Genomic DNA, 21,250 nt, shown 5'->3' on the forward strand with positions numbered 1-21,250 from the left:
TCCTTACCTAAATGCCTCATTCCCCCACTCCTTAGTACCACTACCAGTTGTTCCCTGTAGGTTGTAATGTGGTTGTAAAACAGAAAAGTGCTTTGTTTCCTTGGTGAGTACATGTCTCCTTCACCCCCCGCCCCCTGGTTCTATCAATTCTATTTAAAGGAAAGTGAGACTGAGCGTGAGAAAAACAGTAGAGAGAAGGAGGAGCTGACAGAATTACAGAGAAGGTAGGCAAAGAAGCATTTCTCAGCGGTCCGTGGCCGCTGGATGCATCGGTTCAGATGCTGTGGAGGAGAGTACCGTATTCTCCTGCTTCTCAGATACTGCCACTCAGACAAGGACCGGTTAAAACCAACCGAGCTGCCAACTTTGCCCTGACTTTCAGGTCTATTCAGGATTAGCACCTAAGCAGCTGTCATAATGATACCTGCTTATGTGTTGTACCTAAAATAGGAGTCAGACCTACATATATTATTTCAAAGCTTTAAAAAAAAAAAAAACCTCTGTTAAATTTAGTTATTCCCATCCCCTTTTTACAGATGAAGAAATTGATATTACAAGAAGTTCTTAGGCCACAGACACACAGTTAGAAAGGATTAGAACCCCAATCTGTTAGGCTTAAAATTCTGTGCTTTTAACCTGCACACTATACTCTCACTCTCAGGAGATGGAAGATCCGTATCTTCCAACATCTTGGCTGGCAATAAGTAAAGTTAATGGATAGAATGGTGACAAGCCAATAGGGATTTGGCATTTTTATCAGAAAATGTTGTTTTCATTTTCTGTATCGAATGCCAACAGCAGTTTGTATGAGGCAGAAGTCGAGGTGGAACTTGCCAGGAAACCGCCTAAGGTGGAATGAACAGAAACTTCTCTCCCTAGACAGGTAAACATTAGTTTACTCCCTGGCTTTTGTGGAGCCAGCAACTGCCATCGCCTCTTCTGAAAGAGCCACTGTTCACCCAGTGGCAGGTGCAGGCCAACTGTTGTCATGACAACGGCAGGAGAGGCAAGCAGTTTAATTCCAGAACTGATAATTAACTGGGGGGTGGGGTGGAGGTGGGGAGAGAAATGGGGGGATAATTGTTTCAGGAGGGAAAACTTAGCAATTACCAGCAAGCTTCACAGATAAAAAGGCCAGGCACAGATGCCCCAGCTCAGCATGCCCCTGGAACTCTGCGTTCATCCCTTCTGGTTAGGAATTTTTGATAAATGAAAATGAAGGGTCGAGTCCCCAGCCAATCAAGACTCTTAAAGTACCAAATAAAGAAAAAGGAAGTTATATAGGCTGTAAGAAAGAAATGCAGGGGGCCAGATAAATGACTACCCTAAATGACATCACCCAACCAACAGCAATCCAGAAAAGCTATCTAAACTCTGCAGGAGGAATTCATGCCTGGAGATAAAACAAGACCCACAAGGCGTACCCATTGTGAGCTTCTACTTCTGTGGATGGAATCCAGGAGAGTAGCTTATTAGAAAGAAAATAAAAAGAAAACTTACAGAAGTGATGAACTTGTTAAGGTCACTGATCATCATGGCTATTCACCTATCAGCTCCCCAGAGACTGCAGTAATGGACGTGAGCTAAGCATTCCACATGGATCATCTATCTCATTTAATCCTTACAACAGCCTGGGACAATAGTGCTGTTATTATTCTCATATCAGTCTTACACATGTTCAGTGCTTTACCGAAGGTCACAGAGCTAGTAAAGCAATGTACTGAATCCTATTATCCTACTGATTTGTGTTTTTAAAGTAACACCTATAGTACTCTATGGGGATGTCATGGTCCCAATCTAGAGTAAAATCAGGCTTAAGTACATACAAACAGTTTACAATAAAAAGGAAAATATGTTTTTTCTAGTAAAATAAAGATAAGCTACAAAATAAAAATTACTAGATAAGCAGTGCTGGAGAATGTCCTGTCGTGGGTTTGAGATCTCTCGGTCTCGTGGTTCACAGATTAGCCCTGTGTCGCAGATCAGCTCTGATCAGATGACTTGAGTGTGAGTCAGGATTTCTTCCAGACTTGTTCTGTGGCTCAGGGCAGGTTAAGGCGTGGACGAGGAGGTGACATTGCATAATGAAAAGTAACTGTCCAAAACTCCTCTAATGATAGATTTTCACCAAACTTCCATGCTTTATGTATTTTTCATGGGGAAAATGCCATAGTGTATAGCAAGACCTCCCTGTATTCCAGAGTATGTGTGTGTGATGCACATACATGATAGGAGAGAGAAATAAATAAAGAGTTGGCAGGGGGGAGGGGAGAGGGAGAAAATGTGGGGAAGGGAGAGAGAAAGATTTTACTTTAAAACGGTGAGTCTCAGTGAAAGGAGAAACATGATGTTCATGCAGAACTTACAGCGCCTTGTTCCAGGCATTGTTCTTTCGTGTGCAGAATATAGTTTTCAACAAAGCATTCATGGTCCACATAGCCCTCAAAGAGCTTATAGTCTGAAATCTCAAGTAAAGACTGAAGAATGTAAATGGTACATAATTTAAAAGCACATCTTCAGTTCAGTTCAGTTTAGTCGCTCAGTCGTGTCTGACTCTTTGCAACCCCATGAATCGCAGCACGCCAGGCCTCCCTGTCCATCACCAACTCCTGGAGTTCACTCAGACTCACGTCCATCGAGTCGGTGATGCCATCCAGCCATCTCATCCTGGGTTGTCCCCTTCTCCTGCCCCCAGTCCCTCCCAGCATCAGAGTCTTTTCCAACGAGTCAACTCTTTGCATGAGGTGGCCAAAGTACTGAAGTTTCAGCTTCAGCATCATTCCTTCCAAAGAAATCCCAGGGCTGATCTCCTTCAGAATGGACTGGTTGGATCTCCTTGCAGTCCAATGGACTCTCAAGGGTCTTCTCCAACACCACAGTTCAAAAGCATCAATTCTTCAGCACTTAGCTTTCTTCACAGTCCAACTCTCACATCCAGAAAGCTATTAGTTCTTCTCTTAAAACCTATTACAAGAGCTAAAACTTGCCCAGTCCTTCTGGCTGGTAGGAAAATGTGCAAAAGATACACTACAAGAGAGGCATAGATGGATAATCACCACTAAAAACAATGAGCTTCCCTTCAGTTTTTCAGAGGTTTGACAAACTAGTAAGTTGATGTTGCCTTTGCAAATGAAACAATTAATATCAAAATTTGGGAGCTCGACTGACACAATAATTATGCTGGAAAATGTAATTTTGTCTGCATAATGGAAGCAGGATTACTTCAAGGAGATCTCATTAATGTGTGTTCATCTACAAAAAAGCAGTGTAACCTTTCTTATTAGATTATTGCAGGGTCATGATGCAAAAGGCAGTTGGAATAATTCTCAGCCTTTTGTTCTAAGAAAAATAAATTAAGCACTGTCTAGGAGTCTAGATATGGAAATCGAAATCATTGAAGACAGAAAAACAACACAGTCACTCATTCTGAAATTTATATCACCTTTTTTTTAAAATTTCTGTAGGTTTCATTCCACTTATCCATTTATTAAAATAAATTATATCCAATGTCTGTTATGTGCCAGGCAGTGCTAGATGTTGAAACTGTCATAGAAATCAAAAGCCAAAAGAGTCCCTTTTTGCATGGTGCTTCAGTTCAGTTCAGTCGCTCAGTCGTGTCCGACTCTTTGTGACCCCATGAATCGCAGCACGCCAGGCCTCCCTGTCCATCACCATCTCCCATACCTTATAGCAACTGGTCTCTCCTCTTCATTTCAGAGCCATACATCTGTTCCCTGTTCAACTCTCCAGTCTTAAAGAATCAGCACCTTACTAAAAAGATGCTCATCACATGCAGTTATAAATGGAAATCCCCCAACCCTGGGCTTCCAAGTATATTAGACTGAACACTGATTATCTGAGTTGTTGACTTAGTCTTTTAAACTAGGGTTCTAGGGTCCAATAAGTCTGGCAAATACTGCTTGTTTACCCAGCTCTTGAAGTTCCACAAGTACCATGGCATAATAAAGGCTTTGAGCACTCCTGTAAATAGTAAGACTGACTTACTTTGTTTAACCCAGCATTCCCAAACTTCTTGACCATAAGAATCTTTTATCCCCTATCACATAAATACCCTTTAGCAGCAGTGTTCCTCAGCTGGAGGAAGGTGGCTTATCGTCCACTAGATATTAAGAACTGTTGCTGATGAATTGCCATCTAGAAAGAGGGTATAAGAAATGAAAGACAATGTAGTAGGAGTCCACATCTCTTAGGCTGAAATCTTGTTGTATTTTTAAAAACTAGGTCTTCTGAACCGTTTCTCTACTATTATTAATTTATGTCCAATACAAATGGACGTGTAGCTATCAGAGGTTCAAACAATGGAAACTGATACACCTTCCTGGGAAAAGAAAGCCTGAAGAGGGCCAGTGGGAATTTTTTTCATTGACATGAAAATTAAACTTGGATGTCCATGATTCCTTTCAAAACTAATTTATCTATCAAAAATCAGTTTTTTGTTCTTCTGGTCTTAATAACATAATTCCTTTCACTCTTTAACAATAAAAAAGTTGTAATTCCTACATATCCCAAGCACCAGCATATTGTATAGTACAGAGCAGACTTTCAGATATTGGTTGAGTGAATGACTGAGACAGACAATGACAAGGAACGTTACTAAATATAGAGCAATACAGAAAAGTTCCATTTTTCCAGTTTTGGGTCAGTGTATAAAGTGAGTGTATCGTTTTGTCATATGATAGTGCCATGCTTAATCACAAGTTGAGGGAACCAAGAAAATTTATATGTATAGAAGTAGCTTTCAAGCTGTTACATGCTAGGTCTAAGGAGCTGTCGTGTTTGGAGTTTGGTGTTTTTTTTTTTTTTAACCAGTGATCATGGAGGTGCTCAATATTCTGTGTGTCAGAAATTGCCCCAGTATGACCCAGCCCTAATGCCAAGTGAATTATTTAACAGGATTGCAGTATTCTGACTTAAAGAGAGGAAGGCCGTGAGACTAGGATGTCAGGTCTTTGATAGAACTTCTCTGTCCTTCAATTTTCTAATCAGTCGTTTAGGGCCCATAGAGCACCCATTCTGTCTGTATTAACGATTAAGTGAGAAAACATGTGAACAATGGTATATAATGAATGCAAATAAGAAATGTCAATGATGCGTCGTGCCCTTCGAAAGTATAAGCATTAAACAAGCAAAATGACATAAAGATAAGCCTTTTCATAATACTATTTAAGATGTAACCTGAGGTTCATATATGAATTATTTAAACAGACATTTATCAGAAGTAACAAAAGAAACAGGTAGGTTACCTTTGATTCAGCACCTTTACAATTTACATGATATACACAGGTGGCTCAGTGGTAAAGAATCCGCCTGCTGAACAGGAGATGTGGGTTTGCTTCCTGGCTTGGGAAGATCCCCTGGAGAAGGAAATGGCAAACCACTCTAGTACTCTTGCCCGGAAAACTCCATAGACAGGGAGCCTGGTGGGCTACAGTCCACAGGGTCACGAAAGAGTTGGACTCAACTTGGTGACTAAACAACAACATAGACTTCTTATTTCCTTATTCAAACAAACCTGAGCTGTAGTTTTGTTTACCCCCATGTTACTTAGATGAGAAAGTTCAGTGAAAGTAAGTGATCTGCTCAGGGTCGCCCAGCTAGAAGTAGAGGCACCTAGAGTCAGAACTTGCCTTCTTGCTCTCCGTCCCGTGTCTTTGCCCTCACAGCTGCTTTTGTTCAGAACATCACTCTTGCTTTTCTCCTCCCTCTCCAGCATGTTCTACCCTTGACTTCTCCTTCTCAGTAAATGGCATCATCATGTCTCAAGCCAGTAACCTAAGAGTAATACTCAATATCTCTCTTTTCTTCACATTCCACGTCCAATTAATCAGTAATTTTGTCAGATTTGCCCTCATCTATACATCAGATCCAAGGACTTCTCTCCTCCACCCACTCTGCATTACTGGTGCAGGCCACGTAATTTCTCTGCAGGCATTCTACTGGCATTCCCTTATGGCCAGTCTTACTCATCTTTTCCCTCACTGTACCCCCCACCCCCGCCCAATCCATTCTCCACGTAGATACTGAAAGGTTCTCTTAGGATACAAAGGAGGTCATCTAATTATTTAGACTGCCCCAGGATGAAATATATCATGTCTAGAGTTTGCTTCAGAATCCCCTGGAGGAAGAGGACCTATAAAGTCACACAGGAGGGGGTTCTACCATCCTCACGCCTGCTGTTCACCCCCGTGCTCGCTGCAGCCACACAGCTCTTTCATTGTCCTTCAGACGGAGGGGACGGTCCTTCACTTCAGGGCCTTCGTGCTTGGGTTCACTTCTGCCTGGGTGTCTAAGCCTCAGCTGAAATGTTGCCTCTTCGGACCTTCCTTCCTTCCTTCCCTGCTTTGGCTTTCTGCTATACTTGCCACTACGTTAAAATGGATTATACATGTAACTTATTTTTTCCCCCACTGGAAGTAAATGTCATGAGGGCAAAAGCTTTGTCTTCTTTACCACTGTTCTCTCAGTGTCTGGAAAGTGATAGGCACACAATTAATCTGAATAAATAGCTATGCAAAATCTGTTTTTGAAGTTGTGGAGAGAACTCTGGTTTGGAATAGGAAAACCTTAGATTCACTGGATTATCTTGTCACCTCGTGCAGGTCATTTACCTTCAGCCATTATTTGCGAATCTGCTTTTGTTATCCTCAAACAGCCTGTGAGTTTCTGAACGGTGGAAGCTGTACTTGGTTTTTCTTCATCTCAGAAGGAGCCATAGCAGGTCTGTTATTCCATTCGCTAACTGTATACATGAGCAATACTTAGCCATGTTCCAGGCTTGGAAAATGACTGATTAGGACTCATGAAGCCTTGGCTGTTCCTTAGATAATAATGATCATGGCAATAATAGCAAACACTGATAAAAGGGCTTACCATGGGCCAGGTGCTGTTCTAAGTGTTACGTGTCATGATTTCATTTAATCCTTTTGATAGCCCCATAGGAGTAGAGGCTGCTGCTGCTGAGTCACTTCAGTCGTGTCCGACTCTGTGTGACCCCATAGACGGCAGCCCACCAGGCTCCCCCGTCCCTGGGATTCTCCAGGCAAGAACACTGGAGTGGGTTGCCATTTCCTTCTCCAATGCATGAAAGTGAAAAGTGAAAGGGAAGTCACTCAGTCATGTCCGACTCTTCACGACCCCATGGACTGCAGCCTACCAGGCTCCTCTGTCCATGGGATTTTCCAGGCAAGAACACTGGAGTGGGATTCTATCGCCTTCTCTGAGAGGCTGCTACTGGCCCCATTTTCCAGATGAGGACAATTAAGCACAGAAAGAGTACATACTTTGCCCAAGGTCACATAGCCAGTAAATGATAGAGAGCCAGGGTTTGAACCAAAGTCATCTGGCTGTGGAGTCTGTATTGTTAACCAACTCTTTCTTCTACCTTTGCAAATCCTCAGTGTAGGCTTACAGCAAGATAGATAGATAGATAAGTAGATGATTTAGTAAATAAATATTTAAAAAAACAAAAGTTCAGCTTGGTGCATCTGTGCTAAAGAAGGCTTTTAATCTAAGTATTCAAGGCTAGTTTCTTGGCTCTTTTCACTTAAAGCTGCACACGTGCCCTGTCTGCTCTGTGTGAGCCTTCTGAGAAGGGTAGGGATGCAGCAATGAGAGCTTTGCGTGGAGTAAACTGCGCTCTCAGGACCGTGGAGAGATTTGGGCGGTGCTCTTTCCCTGTCCTTGAAGAGCGATGGGCTGCAGAGGTGCCTTCATGTCAGTGGCCGCCCTTTTAGCTGTGGACTTGTGTGCCTTGTGATGGTGAAGTTGGAGAACAGTGGCCTCTCTGAGCCAGCATTAGTAGAGGCTGCTGTCTGGAAAAACAGGGTGTGAACTCACATGTACCCCTGTGAGATAGTTCCCCAAATAGGGGGGTTTTGTGCTGACTCTTGCTTTTCCAGCCGAAGCCTGTTTCCTCTTTCTTCTCTTAAAACAATCTTTCTAGAAGGCATTTCTCTTCCTACCTGCCTTTGAGTGACAGGGCTGACATCTGGGAAAAAGGAGAAGTGATCTACTTCTTTACAAGTTACATCTCCATCAGGCCTGAGAGTTGTTTAAAATTCAGTCTTTGCCTGTGGAGCTCTTGAGTCAAGGTGAGGAGTACTCAAGTCAGCCTTCTGACTCCATGAGAACTGGAAGTAGGAAGAGTGAACTCTTGTCCTGAATCAACCAGCATCAGTCAGTAAAGACGTCTTTAGGAGAGACTCTGCCTGCAATTAAGGGGAAATGGCAGAGGAGGTTATATGTGTGTACTCCACTATTATATATAAATAAGGGACTTGGGCATCGTGGATTTTGGTGTCTGAGGGAGATCCTGGAATCAATTCCCCTGTGGATACGGAGGAATGATGTAATATATGAAATAATCAGACAGCTTTAAGACAAAACATTCATTAAAAACTGAGTGCATGTTTTATACTCTATCACTTTAAGAGTTCAAAGAATCAATGTGATGCACTGGGTAAAGAATACACTTTGGGGTCAGAGGTTCTGGGTCAGAATTCCAACCTCATCACTACTAGCTATATAACCTTAGCCCTACTATTTCAATTCCTTAAGCTTTTTTTTTTCTCATCTGCCAAATAGAGATGATAACAGTATCTATAGTTAAGATTAATGAGAGGATTAGTGAGATCATTCATTAAAAAAAAAATCTTTTGAGTGCCAAATCTGAGCTAGGCACTGTTCTGAGTGCATGGGATATGGAAAAGGCCCCTGAAGTCTTAGTGGCAACAGCAAGCCTTTACTTCTCTCACATACTGCGTGTCCTCTGTGGATCAGCTTTAGCTCTGCCCCCTTCTCCTTCATTCCAAGACCTAGGCTAAAGAGCAGACCCCGTGTAGGACATGCTGGCCGGCAAAGGGGAAAGAGCAGTGGCAAAATGGTGCAGCTCACCCCAGGAGAGCAGGGGCTCACTTTTGAGGTAAGCGACAGAGGGAGAGAAGAGTCCAGAAGGCTTGCAAGATGAGAACGTTTTTGCAGTGATTCCGATGAAAAAGCCTGAAGTTCTAGGCTTGGATTAGAAGAGCGGCCATGCAGAGAAGAGAATAGGTGGGGGAAGCATGGGATGGGGACTGGCGAGAACTTAGTGAGTGGCCGCGTTTGAGAATAAAGGAGGAAGACGGAGCTCAGTCAGGAGCACTGGCTTCCAAGGCTTGCTCTGCTGCTACCTAGTTACGTAAACTCAGGCAGGTCATGGAACCATTCTGGGCTTTGAGTTCAACGTTTATAAGATGAAAGACCTGAGTTTGATGTGGCCCCTGAGGTTCCCTCTAGCTCTGTCCCTTTCTGGCTCTGACTCTGAAGTCTGTGTCTTAGGAGATCACAGACCACTGGGAGTGGTGCTCATGGGAAGGAAGGCTGGCTTAGAGAGAAGGTGTTAGAGTGACTCCAGTTTGCATCTGTCTCAGCCCACTGGGTTGTGTGCCTTTCCTCTTTGATTTTGCTTAGAGCTCCCTTTCTCCTTGGCTTCATTTTGAATCCAAAAAGGAAATAGAATTTCTTTTTCATCTCCAAAATGGGGTCCTTGGAAACACATAGCACCTTGAGGTCATGGGACTAATGTAGCCTTATGGACAGTGTTTCTCCAGCATCTTTTGGCATTCTGGCATCTTTCTATCCTTCAGCATATTTCATGTTATGACAGCACCTTCACAGTGTCAGCCTGGGAGTCTGTTTAAGAGGAATCCTTATCCCCCCTGCCCCAGCCTATCACATGCCACGTATCCACAGAATTAGACATTTCTGCCACTCTTCCTCCTTCTCAAGGGCATGCTACAGCCTCTCTTATCCTGTACTCACTCCTTCCCTTGGGAAGAGGAGTAACTTGTCTGATTGGTGAGAGTCTGGCAATTATTTGACCTCTCCTCTCAGTTACACAGGGTTAATGTGTTAGCAATCACTGCCCTGAAAAGACAGCATGGCTCTGTCTTTCTCTCTTCTCTTTTGCTTTCTTCAATCGCTGGGTTCAGGCAGGATGTACCTTCCTTGCTCTTTGCTCTCCACTGAAATAAGAGGACTAGGAGGAAATTGTCTCTTTTGGATGAAGGTGGGTCTTTGTTCCAGCTTCCCCATCAATGACTAATTAAGTAAATTAAGTCACTTCTTCCCTGGAATTCAGATAACTTTAATAATTTAGTGGAGGGGTATCTTCTCTGGTAGCTCAGCTGGTAAAGAATCCACCTGCAATGCAGGAGACCCCAGTTCCATTCCTGGGTCGGGAAGATCTCCTGGAGAAGGGATAGGCTACCCACTCCAGTATTCTGGCCTGGAGAATCCCATGGACTGTATAGTCCATGGGGTTGCAAAGAGTCGGACACGACTGAGCGACTTTCACTTTCACTAATTTAGTGGGAGAGGTGGCAGGAGGCACCTACTGTAGCTTTAGAAATCTCGGCACTATATTAATTGGGTCTCCACTAACAAAAGTAATACCTTGATCATAGTTTAGCTCCTGAAGTCTCTGCTCTCCTTGTTTGAAAGTGGAGAAGACGGTGAACAAGTAACATCATGGTCTTCAGCAGACCCTTTCAGCATCCCCTCACACTTGGTAGTGGCTTCTTGTCCCCCTCCCTCAGCTTTGCCCACAGGAAAATGCAGCTGTGAAAGAGGGTACTGGTTTATTGTGCGTCATAAGTATTGCATCAAAGCTGAGTTGCCATCAACCAGTGTCTGCCTGCCCTCTACACTTTGTTTCCAGGAAACTGGGTTCCCTCTTATATCCTGATATTTTTAGCCACTTCACCCAAAATGCTGGATTCAGTGCTCTTTTCATATGGTCATTTTAGTTTAATGACTGCTTTGAAATGTCAGTATTAAATTAATGGTACAGTCTAAGTTCCCAAAGATGAAAGTTGTACTGAATAGTTTGAGGTTTTTAACCTCCTTCTTATCTTCCACTACAGCCAGTGTTTTGAAATATAACCGTTTAACAAGCAGGTGTTTAAATTCTGACATGATTTTGGTACCTTTTTAAAAGCTAAAATTATAGGCCAATTCAGTTGAAATGGTTAAACGCAATTTGCGTGCGTAGTTGTAACCCCACTTGATTCTTTACAAAATTTTTAAAATCTTAATTATTGTTTCTAGGAAGTCTCCCAGGGGGCAAAGCTAATGAGCCTTGCATTATTCCATCAGTGTGTATGTCTGACACTGTGTGAGGTGCAACAGGGTTAAAGAATGAGCCACGGGCCCTACTCTTAAAGCACTTGCAGTTCGATTGAGAAATGAAGCTCATGGGCAAAGAACTATAATATACTGGCATGAGAACCCACATAGACAGATGTGCTAAGTGCTGTGGGAAGCAGAATAAAAAGTGGCTAATTCTTCCTGGGGAATTAGGGAGGATTTCACAGGTGTTGACCCATTTGAACCAGTGGCCTGAACTGAGCTATTCAATAGTAAGTTGATTGATGGAGATTAGAGAATGGGCATCGTAATTGTATGTTCACGTTCTGGTAGTGACAAGGGAATTTTGAACTGTGGCACACGAGGAGAAAGTATGTACTATATCACTATGTAAGTCCTTTGTCAGCATTGTGCTTTATTTTATAAGAAGAGAGCTTTGCCAACACTTATCCTTCTGGTTTTAGAAAGAGCATAGGCATAATGGAAATAAACTTGGCATATTTTGAGGAGCCATGATTTAGAGTTTTGAAGTTTTGAAGTTCTTTCTCTTCTTCTCTTTCTCTGCCATCTAAAAGAAAGAGATTTAATTTCCTTTTAACTATTTCCATCTTTTTAAAAACTGTTCTCTGTTATAACTATGGCTCCTGTTTCTCATTGTATTAACCAGAGACTCTTTGATTGTAAGGAACAGAAATCTACCCCAACCAGTTCAGATAACACAGTGGGATATGGAAAAGATATGGTACATTTTTCACAGGACTTGATCAAAGGAAGCGTTTCTGTACCTGGTGGGTGTAAGCATGGAAACTGGTTAAGACCAAAAGTTGCTCTCGCAGCCTCTGCTCCTTCTTTCTCTCTTTCTTCTTCCAGCTTCCCCCTCCACCCCACAGAGCAAACTTTCTGTTTGCTTTGTCTCTCCTCTTTCCCTATAATCTCAGCTTGTCCTGGCAGCACTTTGGTTCCTGCTATATCGCAGTTTTCCAATGCAGAATTCAACATTGCTTCACCACAGTCTTGAGAGAAAATCTAGCCAATTCATGTCTATTAATTAGCTACCCTTGAGTTAGGTAGTCATGCCTGTCTCATCAGTTATTGTAGAAGGGGGGTGAGGGTGGGGGGGTGAGGAGTCATGTGGTTTGTAGGGCTTTTTTTCCCCCAGGTAGGGACAGGACAGAAGGGTAAATTGAAAAAGGTAAGCAAAAATTGAACAGTATTCTGCTATGCGCCCCTAGAGAAGCAAACTGGTATGTAATCAAAGATGACAATTTAATTTTTCTTAACAGTTTTTTTATAGTTAGACAGCAGAGTGCCCTTAAGTGCCTGTCAGTTCAGTTCAGTTCAGTCACTCAGTCGTGTCCGACTCTGCGATTCCATGAATCACAGCACGCCAGGCCTCCCTGTCCATCACCAACTCCTGGAGGTGTCTGTTGCAGAACAATTTCATTTCTTATACACTTAGCATCTCACAGATAAACAGAAGATGCACACTCAACCAACATGTGACTCTTAACAGCACCCCTGTTTCTCATTTGCTGTTGCCTCTTAAAGGTCAGGGTGTATGAGAAAAACCATGAATTTTACATCACATGGAGTTACTTCCATTTCTTGCTAATTTAGTGGCCATGAACTACTTCTAAGCTCTTAGAATCTGTTTTCTGATTCACAAAATGGGGCTGACTTGTACCTCCCCAGCCACTCTAGATGCTTGTGAGAAACATATGATAAATGCACATTGAATGATTCTGTGAATAATAAAACACTATACTGATGAGTTCAGTTATTAATCGATTATGTTAGTGGTGGCAACCAAGATAGCTTTTTGGTTGATATTTAGCATGAGTTACTGAGGGATTGGACCCTCTGGCATCTGCTCATCTAAGGCAGGGCATGCACGGTCATCTAAGGCAGGGCATGCACGGTCATCTAAGGCAGGGCATGCATGGTTTCTGGCAGGACTTGTAAACACACCAAGTTTCTGCTTTTCTACCTCTCTGCGCTGTCATCGTGCACTTGGAGTTCCTCGGATGAAAGGCATAATGGAAGGTCATAGGTGCGCTGCTCCTCCATGAGCGTGCACGTCACCGTGACTCCTGTTCACGACAGGGAGCCTTTTGCTTTGCTCATTTGTGAGCTGGAACTATTTTAATCATCGTAATGGTATTAAGTGGGCTGTTATCTGGGTGCTTCTTTTAATTAGATGATGGTAAGAGAAAAACAAGGATCACAAATTATTCCCTCTTGCAAATAAGTAAAAGATGCTGAATTATTTATTGAAGTTCACTCAGCTAGTAAGTCGAAGAGCTAGGATTCAACCCAGTTCTGTTTGACTCTGGTTCCCACGTTTTCCCCACTATGCCTTACTGCCACCAGATCTTAAGAGTCTACATGTTTAATTTGTACCTACGCTCTTCAGACCCCAAAAGGATCTGTGAAGATAGAAATAAAAGTCTATGAACTATTTTCAGTATTTCAAAAATTGTAGTGAGAAATCTTACATTTAACTGCAACAGAGCAGAATTATGTTAACTTTTTTCACCCCAGGGTGACCTAATTTGTCAGTTATTGATTATTTAATTCACACAAGAAAACTAATTAAATATTTAACAATGTTGTATGTTAGACAAAGAGTTTCAAATTCTGAAGCCTTTGGAGGGTACATGGGGGTCCTTGATGGTGAAGATTGTGAAATGCAGCCTAATCCCCAAACTGCAAAGTCATGGGTCATCAGCCAGCCAAATCTAGCCCAAAGGTGTTTTGTTTGCCTCATAAAGTATTTTTCCCAACTGACCAGCATGTAAAAATGGAAAGATTTCACATCAAAAAGCAGATTTTTTTTCAACTTCTTTTTGAAAATTCAGAATTTTTAGCAGTACTGAATCTGTATTTACCCATGACATTGACCAGCTGGCTCCTTAGAAGGGGTGTGTACTTTGCAGTTTACCAGACTCCACCTGGCCCAGTTTGTTTGCCTCATTCATTCATGTTACCTGTGGGGCCCCTATAAGCACTGGGATCTCTGATGCCCAGGCCCATCCAGTCTCCTTATTTTGTTGCTTAGGTATAAAGTTAAACCCATCCGCTAGTGGTAGTCACACACACATTTTGTACCCTACAGAGTTTGTGTCTTGGGCTTCTTCTTAAGGTCTTTCATGCACACTTGTCTATTTGGCTCTGCTGTATCTTTGAGAACAGGAGTCACATTCTCATTATTGTTTAAGGGGTTGGGAATGCAAAGAAGAGTAAGACAGAGTTCCTGAGAAGGGTCAAGTAGTCTAGCATTGTTTCTTTTTAATTCATGAAAGTATCTAGGACCTGATAAGCACCAAGTGCCTTTTTAAGACCTACTTGCTAGAGTATTGTGAAACTCTTGTCAGAAAGTATTGTCGGAAAGACCTAGGTTAAAGTTCTGGTCACCATGAATTGTCCATGAAAGCAATTTACGTAAACTCCTGGGTTTCAGCTCTCTTGTCTGTAAAATGGGTATAATTATAATGCCTGTGGGGTGAAATGAAGATCAAATGATCTGATGCTCATAAAGGTTAGGCACGGTGCTTACCATTTAATAACTGTGAGAATATGTTAACTCTTAGGGTTAAACATGCAGTTGGCACTAAGTTAATGCTTGTTGAATTAACGAATGAACAGGTAGAAAAAATTGAGTGTAAGGATTTAAATGTGTTTAAACCAGTAAATATCTATCAAAGAAGAAGTCACCAGAAGTGTGTCTAGCAGGCCTGGAGACCACAAATTTTTGATGGCTTTGAATGTCTGGTTTTGAGGAGACTGCAGTAAGCACGTGCTGTGGCAGAATCAGCACCCAAAGCTCTTTAAGCAGATGGATAAGCTTACCTCTGTGGAATAACATCGACCTCAATTTAACGCAGGTTGATGTAAGGTTGAGAAGAGAGGAATGCATTTCTAATAAACTTGCAAAGTAGACTCATGCTCAGTGTTTTCAGAACATCCTCGGGACTTCACAACTGGCCCGTGATACAGCAGGTTGGCATTATCTCCATGAAGGATTGTTGCGGTTGCTAAGGTGACTACTAGAAGGGGGAAAAGCATTAGCTGACTTTCCCGATTTTCCCGGGGCTCCTGGACTGCTTCCTCCTTTTACAGCCTCAAAGGCCAGGCAGAGGGGAACAAACTTACTCACTGCAGGCCACTGCTGTCTTATTTAATTGTTACACTGATCCGCTGAAACAGTTTACCATTCAGATGACAAAACTGAAGCTCAGCGAGATCAAGGGATATGTTCCAATTAAGACAGTAGCAGAACGAGAACTCTGGCTTTTTCCATGTCTCCACGGAGCATCCCACAGCCAACCTCTCCCTCCTAAGGATTCCTCTTGGCCCTCAACCCCATCCTCATCCTCACTCCCAAAGGGAAACTCAAGTAAAGGACACCAAAGTGGATTTCCTGGGTGAATACACGCTGCCCACTCTCTTCTTACTCATTTTCAACGCATGTTTAATAAACACCTCTATTATGCCAGACACAGCTCTTATGACTAAAGATACATGATGAACAAGACAGGCACGATCCTTTCCCTGGTGGAATTTAATTCTAGTGAGAAGAGATAGACAAAAAAACTAGTAAACCATTAAATGAAGAAAATAATTTCAGATAGCAGTGTTAGAAAGGAAATGAAAAAGCGTGACTTGGTAGAAGGGGGTTGGGGAGACGAAGCTGGTAAAGATAAGGTGTTCAAAGAAGGGCTAAGGAGGTCACTTTTGAGCCAAAACCTGACTGAACAAAGGGGCCAGCCAAGCAAAAATGGGCATGTGAGCTTTAGGGGCAAAGGGATCGGGAGTTCAGACTTGAGGCTGGCCGCTGGTGACCGTCGCAGCAGGCCACTTCACCTTTCAGACTTTTTGAAAATATAACAGGCCTCATAATGGAACATGTTTCTGATTTATAATCTGAATCATACTATTACATTATTCGGCATTACTCTTTTTCTCAGTATTCTGCAATGGGTTAATAATGTGGCTTCAAGAAGGCTATGATCTCTACAAGTCATGGAGACAAGCTGGCTTTATCAACAAAGAGAGGACATGCGAGTTTACCTATATTTCCTTCTAGAGAACCACATACCTCAGGCTGAGCCTGAGGACCTCACGTTTTACGTTCGAGGATGGCAAGGACCCAGGTATGGCAGATTCAGACAGGCGCTCCCAGAAACCCAGCCACACACAGACAGAACTCAGACACCTAGGAGGCAGGCTGCCGGGGGGTGTGAACATTTATTTTGGTGCTATATAGCATCATTCCCAGGATACCTTTGGTTATCACAGGATAACCAGGATAGCCTGGTTACCACAAGGAAGGAAATAAAATTCTTTTTGTGTAGGTAAGTATGGACTCAGTCAATACACAGCAAAAAATAGTTTAGGAGGTAGGAATAGGGGACTGTCATGAACTCAAACTAGGATCAAGTGGAGTGACTTAAAGCAATAAATCACTGCCTAGACCTAACATAGGCTGTCCCAACCCGGATACCCTTAAAGTAATAACAGGAATTAGAAAGCTATTTGCAGTATCTCAAAAGTCTGAATGGACAATGAGACTACAGGCTCTCATTTACTTCCCATGTCCTTTCAGGTCATTCTTTCGTTGGTTTGTTCAGTATTTCAATAAATCCTTAATGAATTATTTCTGTGTGCCAGGTATTAATGAGAAGCACTATGACATTTTTTAAGTGGGTAAAATAGGGATCCTTGTTGTCGAGACATCTAAAGCATCTGGTGGAGCAAAGAGACGAGGAGATGGCTCATTACAAAGCAGTGGAGCGTGTGCTGGTCCTGGTGCTATGGAGGGCTTTGAGAAGCCCAGAGGGCAGGAGAAAGGCAAGCGATAGGGCCTTGGAGAGCTTCCTAGAGGAGACATTACTAAACCTAAGTTTAAAGGACATAGATAAATTAGCCAGATGGGTCCAAGGGAATGAAGTTCTTGGCAGAGGAAGGATCATGTACTTATATATAGGGCTTTTAATTCTCCAGAGTACTTAATGCATTGTATCAGAATTGTGTTCAGCTTTGAGTAAGAGAAAACTCTGGTATCAGTAGCTTAAGCAAACAGAGGTTTATTTGTTTCACATAATAAGTTTGGAGGGAGGTGAGTGCTGGCTTTGGTTCAGTGGCTAATGATGACCGTACTGCCATCTTCCTGTGAAACTCCTTGGGCTTTTCCTTTGTGCTCGCTGCCTTATGATTGAAAAAGGGCAGCAGCTCTGGGTGTCATATCCATGTTCAAGCATGAAGAAGGGCCATGTCTGCATTAATCAGAAAAGTGAACACTTTTTTTTCCAGCAAACAGCCCCCCACATACAACCGGAAGACTTATCCTTCTATGTCAGAGGCTTGAACTGGGCTCCGTGTCCCCATCCCCCACTGCAGTACAGGCTTGGTATGCAAATATTTAACCCTTCCTCACCCCAAAGTAGAAAGCAGCAGGGAGAGCGAGTTGAGAATGACTAGATTCAGCCAATCAATAGTATCTTGCCCAACTTTCCATTTCACTTGCTCTTTGTAATAAGCTCACACAGTAGGAAGAGCCAGTGTTATTAGCTCCACTTTGCAGAAGAAACTGAGATTTGGAGAGCTAGATAGTGCCTGAAATCACAGAGTTGAACATTTATTTAGTGATAACAAAAAAAGAAAACGGAGAGCTAATGTTGACATATGCTTATTATACACCAGACTCTAGCTGAGCACTTAACATATGGTCTCTACTTTCCCCCTCATGCAGTCCTTGAGGTCTATCTCCTCTTGTTAGAAATGAGTAGTCCAGGTATGGACATAATCAAGGGCATACTGACGTGACTTGCCCAGGATCACAAAGCTAGCATACAACAGAGCCAGGATTCAGACCTCAGTTCTCCGGAGTGTCAGCCTGATGCCCTTCTTGCCTCTGCTACCTTGAAACTCTCATAACTTTCTCCCTATGAACCCAGTGAATGTGCCAGCTCACTGACATTGCCCAGAGCCCTTGAAGCCACCTCATCCCAAGCCCCTCTTACTCCTTCTAATTTATTTTTGACCCACTCCTGTTTCTTCATTATTGCTTTATGGACACAGAATCCAGCAACACATTATTTCAAATGTCCTGCCATTATGAATGCATTTCCTCTCATTGTAATAGCACCAACCATAATGAATACATTCTGGATCCGTGCAGATGTCACTGGTGTTTTCAATGCTCCATTCTAATTTATGTTGGGAAATGAATACTTAAAGTATTGCCCAGGCTCCCATTACTCCAGAGAAAATGAGGGCCGCCCTGTGTGTGTGCATATGTTTTTGCATTCATGCAGCAGATAGGATGTTTGGGTCAGAATGAATTGTGTGCCTGAAGTAGGAGTCTGGCTCTTTCCTGGAAGGGCACATTGGAAGTAATGTGCTGTGAACATCAGCAAACCTATGCAAGCAGGTTGCCTAAGGGATAGAAGGGCCTACCCAGTAGGCATAAATTATAGTCAGACATTGTTAGAAAGGCAGAGAGACAGCCTTGCTGATTGAGGGGTCCAGTTTTGGGGGTACCCTGAAGATCTTCTTGACCTCATGTGTATAGCCAGCAAGGTTGATGTGCTTGGTACCAGCCAGTCTCATCAGTCAGCACACACCGTCACAGCCTTTTTGACATTGAAGGTAAATAGTGAGACAGGCCCACCAGGGAGCAGAATGTGCTCAGTTTGGAATTAATTATGTGACCTGATCTTTATGGTTAGAGTCTGTCTATGAAATAGAGGGATGGTAATAGTCACAGACTCTGAAATGCCCAATAGTAGTAGAACGTTGCCTTTATGGAGAGAGGCTGGGGCAGGCCTCCCCTATATTTGAAACAATTTGTGGGCCAAGAAGTGCTAGACATTTAGCCTGCTGTCTTCAGGGGGTTCTTAGGGTGATATGTTTTTAGGTATATCTGAATGATGCTAAAGCTGAAACTCCAGTACTTTAGCCACCTCATGGGAAAAGTTGACTCATTGGGAAAGACTCTGATGCTGGGAGGGATTGGGGGCAGGAGGAAAAGGGGATGACAGAGGATGAGATGGCTGGATGGCATCACCGACTCGATGGACATGAGTTTGAGTGAACTCCGGGAGTTGGTGATGGACAGGGAGGCCTGGCGTGCTGCGATTCATGGGATTGCAAAGAGTTGGGCATGACTGAGCGACTGAACTGAACTGAACTGAATTGATACCAAACATATCCTTTCCAAGGCTTGGGATCTCAGCAGTTAAAGGGTACCTAGAAGATAACTTGTCAGGCCCAATATTGTGAATCCCCATTCAAAGGTTCTAGGAATTTTAAAGGAGGTGATGTGGTGGTTTACAGAATGTAAGAGTATCCTAAATTTCTATAAAATCCTATGTTTTTATACTGCACCTATTTCAGCGAAATCTTTTAGATAGTCAGGAGTTGCCTGTTAATAAAAATTGGCCACTCAGTGATTGCAAAGCAAATTAAAGAAGAAATAGAGGTTGCAAACTGAATTTAGAATGGGTAACGGGTGTGGGCGTGCGTGTTTGTACACACATATGCAAAATACAAATATTGGCAGGGGTCTGGAAATGTTTGGTTTTGCCTTTAATAAAAAAGGGGCAAACATGACTCTAAAATTTGGCTTGGCGGGGGGCAAAATTTCTTTCTAGTCTCTAAGTAATCTTAAATCTCACTAGATTTTTATTGCTGAAAATCTATCAAAAAAATGAGCCCATGGAATTTCAATATCTCTCCTTTTCTGTTTCATAGGGAGCGCTTTTTCCTCTGAGTCTCTGGAGCCTTAATTTTTATACAATTCATCCCCTGACTCTTCTGTCAATACCTGAAAGACAGCCTTGAGAGAACTAGTTTCCCCAAATCTACCTACAAGTATAAGCCCGGTTAAGACCAGGGCAGTACTCAAAGAAGTTATTGCTCTTCCCTTCCTCCATGCCACAAAGCTGCTTGAACTTGTCCTACACTGAAAAGTCTATTTTACAGGAAGTTCTGTAGAACCAAATATACTGTTTGGGGGTTTAGTTAAAACACAAATGAATCTAGCTCTGAGTTGAATCTCTTGCGTCTCAAAGTCTCCATTCTTGCAAATTCAAACAACTGGAATGGCTTGCTGTATCCTCGAAAAGAAAAGGAGTCGAACGGTAAGAGAAAGCTTGTTCACCATTTCCTCAGGGGCAGTGATATAAAGCACAGTTTATTTTTGCCCTGCGGCAGGGTTTAGTCTTGCTTCAACCTGGAAAGCCTTTCTGAAAGGGGTGCAGGAATGAGGATGCAGATAGAAGCTGTCTCCTGCAGCAGTGGCTTCAGGTTTCCATGGGCTTCGAGCAAGATGCAGTTTACTACCAGCTTTGAGTCAGAAGTATCAGAGATTAAAACCCACAGAGGAATCTAGGTCTTCGTGCCCCTGTTGGGGTCAGAGTGAGGAGCAGGAGATAGGACACTGTATCAGCCTGATTCGCCTTCAGTTCACTGCTCCCTGCTCGACTAAGCTGGCTGACAAGCCAGGGAAGCAGCCTAAACTGCCCTCCCGAGGAGCTGCCCATCTTACGAGAGTTCCTCAAGTAAATGTGCCTTCGGGGGACTGTATAACTAGAAGCAGAGCCACTTGCATTAATTCATCTTTTGCCTCCTGAAGTGCTCAAGGCTCCTGCCATATATATGTGTGTGTATGTGTAGCATAAGTTTCTAGTCTCTAAGTAGCTGCACTTACAGTCTGCTCTGAGATGACTGATGGGCCTCCCTGGTGGCTTAGTGGTAAAGAACCCACCTGCCAACTCAGGAGGTACAGGTTGGAGCCCTGGGTCCGGAAGATCCCCTGGAGGAGGCAATGACAACCCACTCCAGTATCCTTGCCTGAAAAATCCCACAGATAAAGGAGACTGGCAGACTACTACTGTCCATGGGGTCGCAGAGGAGTCAGACAGGACTTAGCGACTGAACAACAAAGATGACTGAGCAGATAGGGAGAAGACCGGCGCCCAGGAGGATATGACTCTGTTCCCTGAACTCAAATTGTCTGTGCTTCCACTGCCATTCTTTTGTAATAGTTGTTCTTGGCTATGAAACAAACTCAAGATTTTAAAAAATTTTTCAATAATAAATA

At 42.9% G+C, this 21,250-nt stretch overlaps 1 protein-coding gene across 4 annotated transcripts in view; it reads left to right on the forward strand.

The window, feature by feature from the left end:
- TRIM44 (tripartite motif containing 44) overlaps window positions 1-21,250 on the forward strand; it is a 112,863-nt gene that overhangs the window by 66,570 nt on the left and 25,043 nt on the right. The window contains exon 5 of one of the 4 annotated variants that reach the window (XM_069555121.1): window positions 6,621-6,739. The exons of the other annotated variants lie outside the window; for them this stretch is intronic. Within the exon in view, the coding sequence (XP_069411222.1) occupies window positions 6,621-6,739 (119 nt within the window). The remainder of the gene's footprint in view (window positions 1-6,620; window positions 6,740-21,250) is intronic. 4 annotated transcript variants of the gene reach the window in all.

Source organism: Ovis canadensis, chromosome 15 (assembly GCF_042477335.2).
Source record: "Ovis canadensis isolate MfBH-ARS-UI-01 breed Bighorn chromosome 15, ARS-UI_OviCan_v2, whole genome shotgun sequence".
In the NCBI taxonomy this organism is placed as follows: domain Eukaryota; kingdom Metazoa; phylum Chordata; class Mammalia; order Artiodactyla; family Bovidae; genus Ovis; species Ovis canadensis.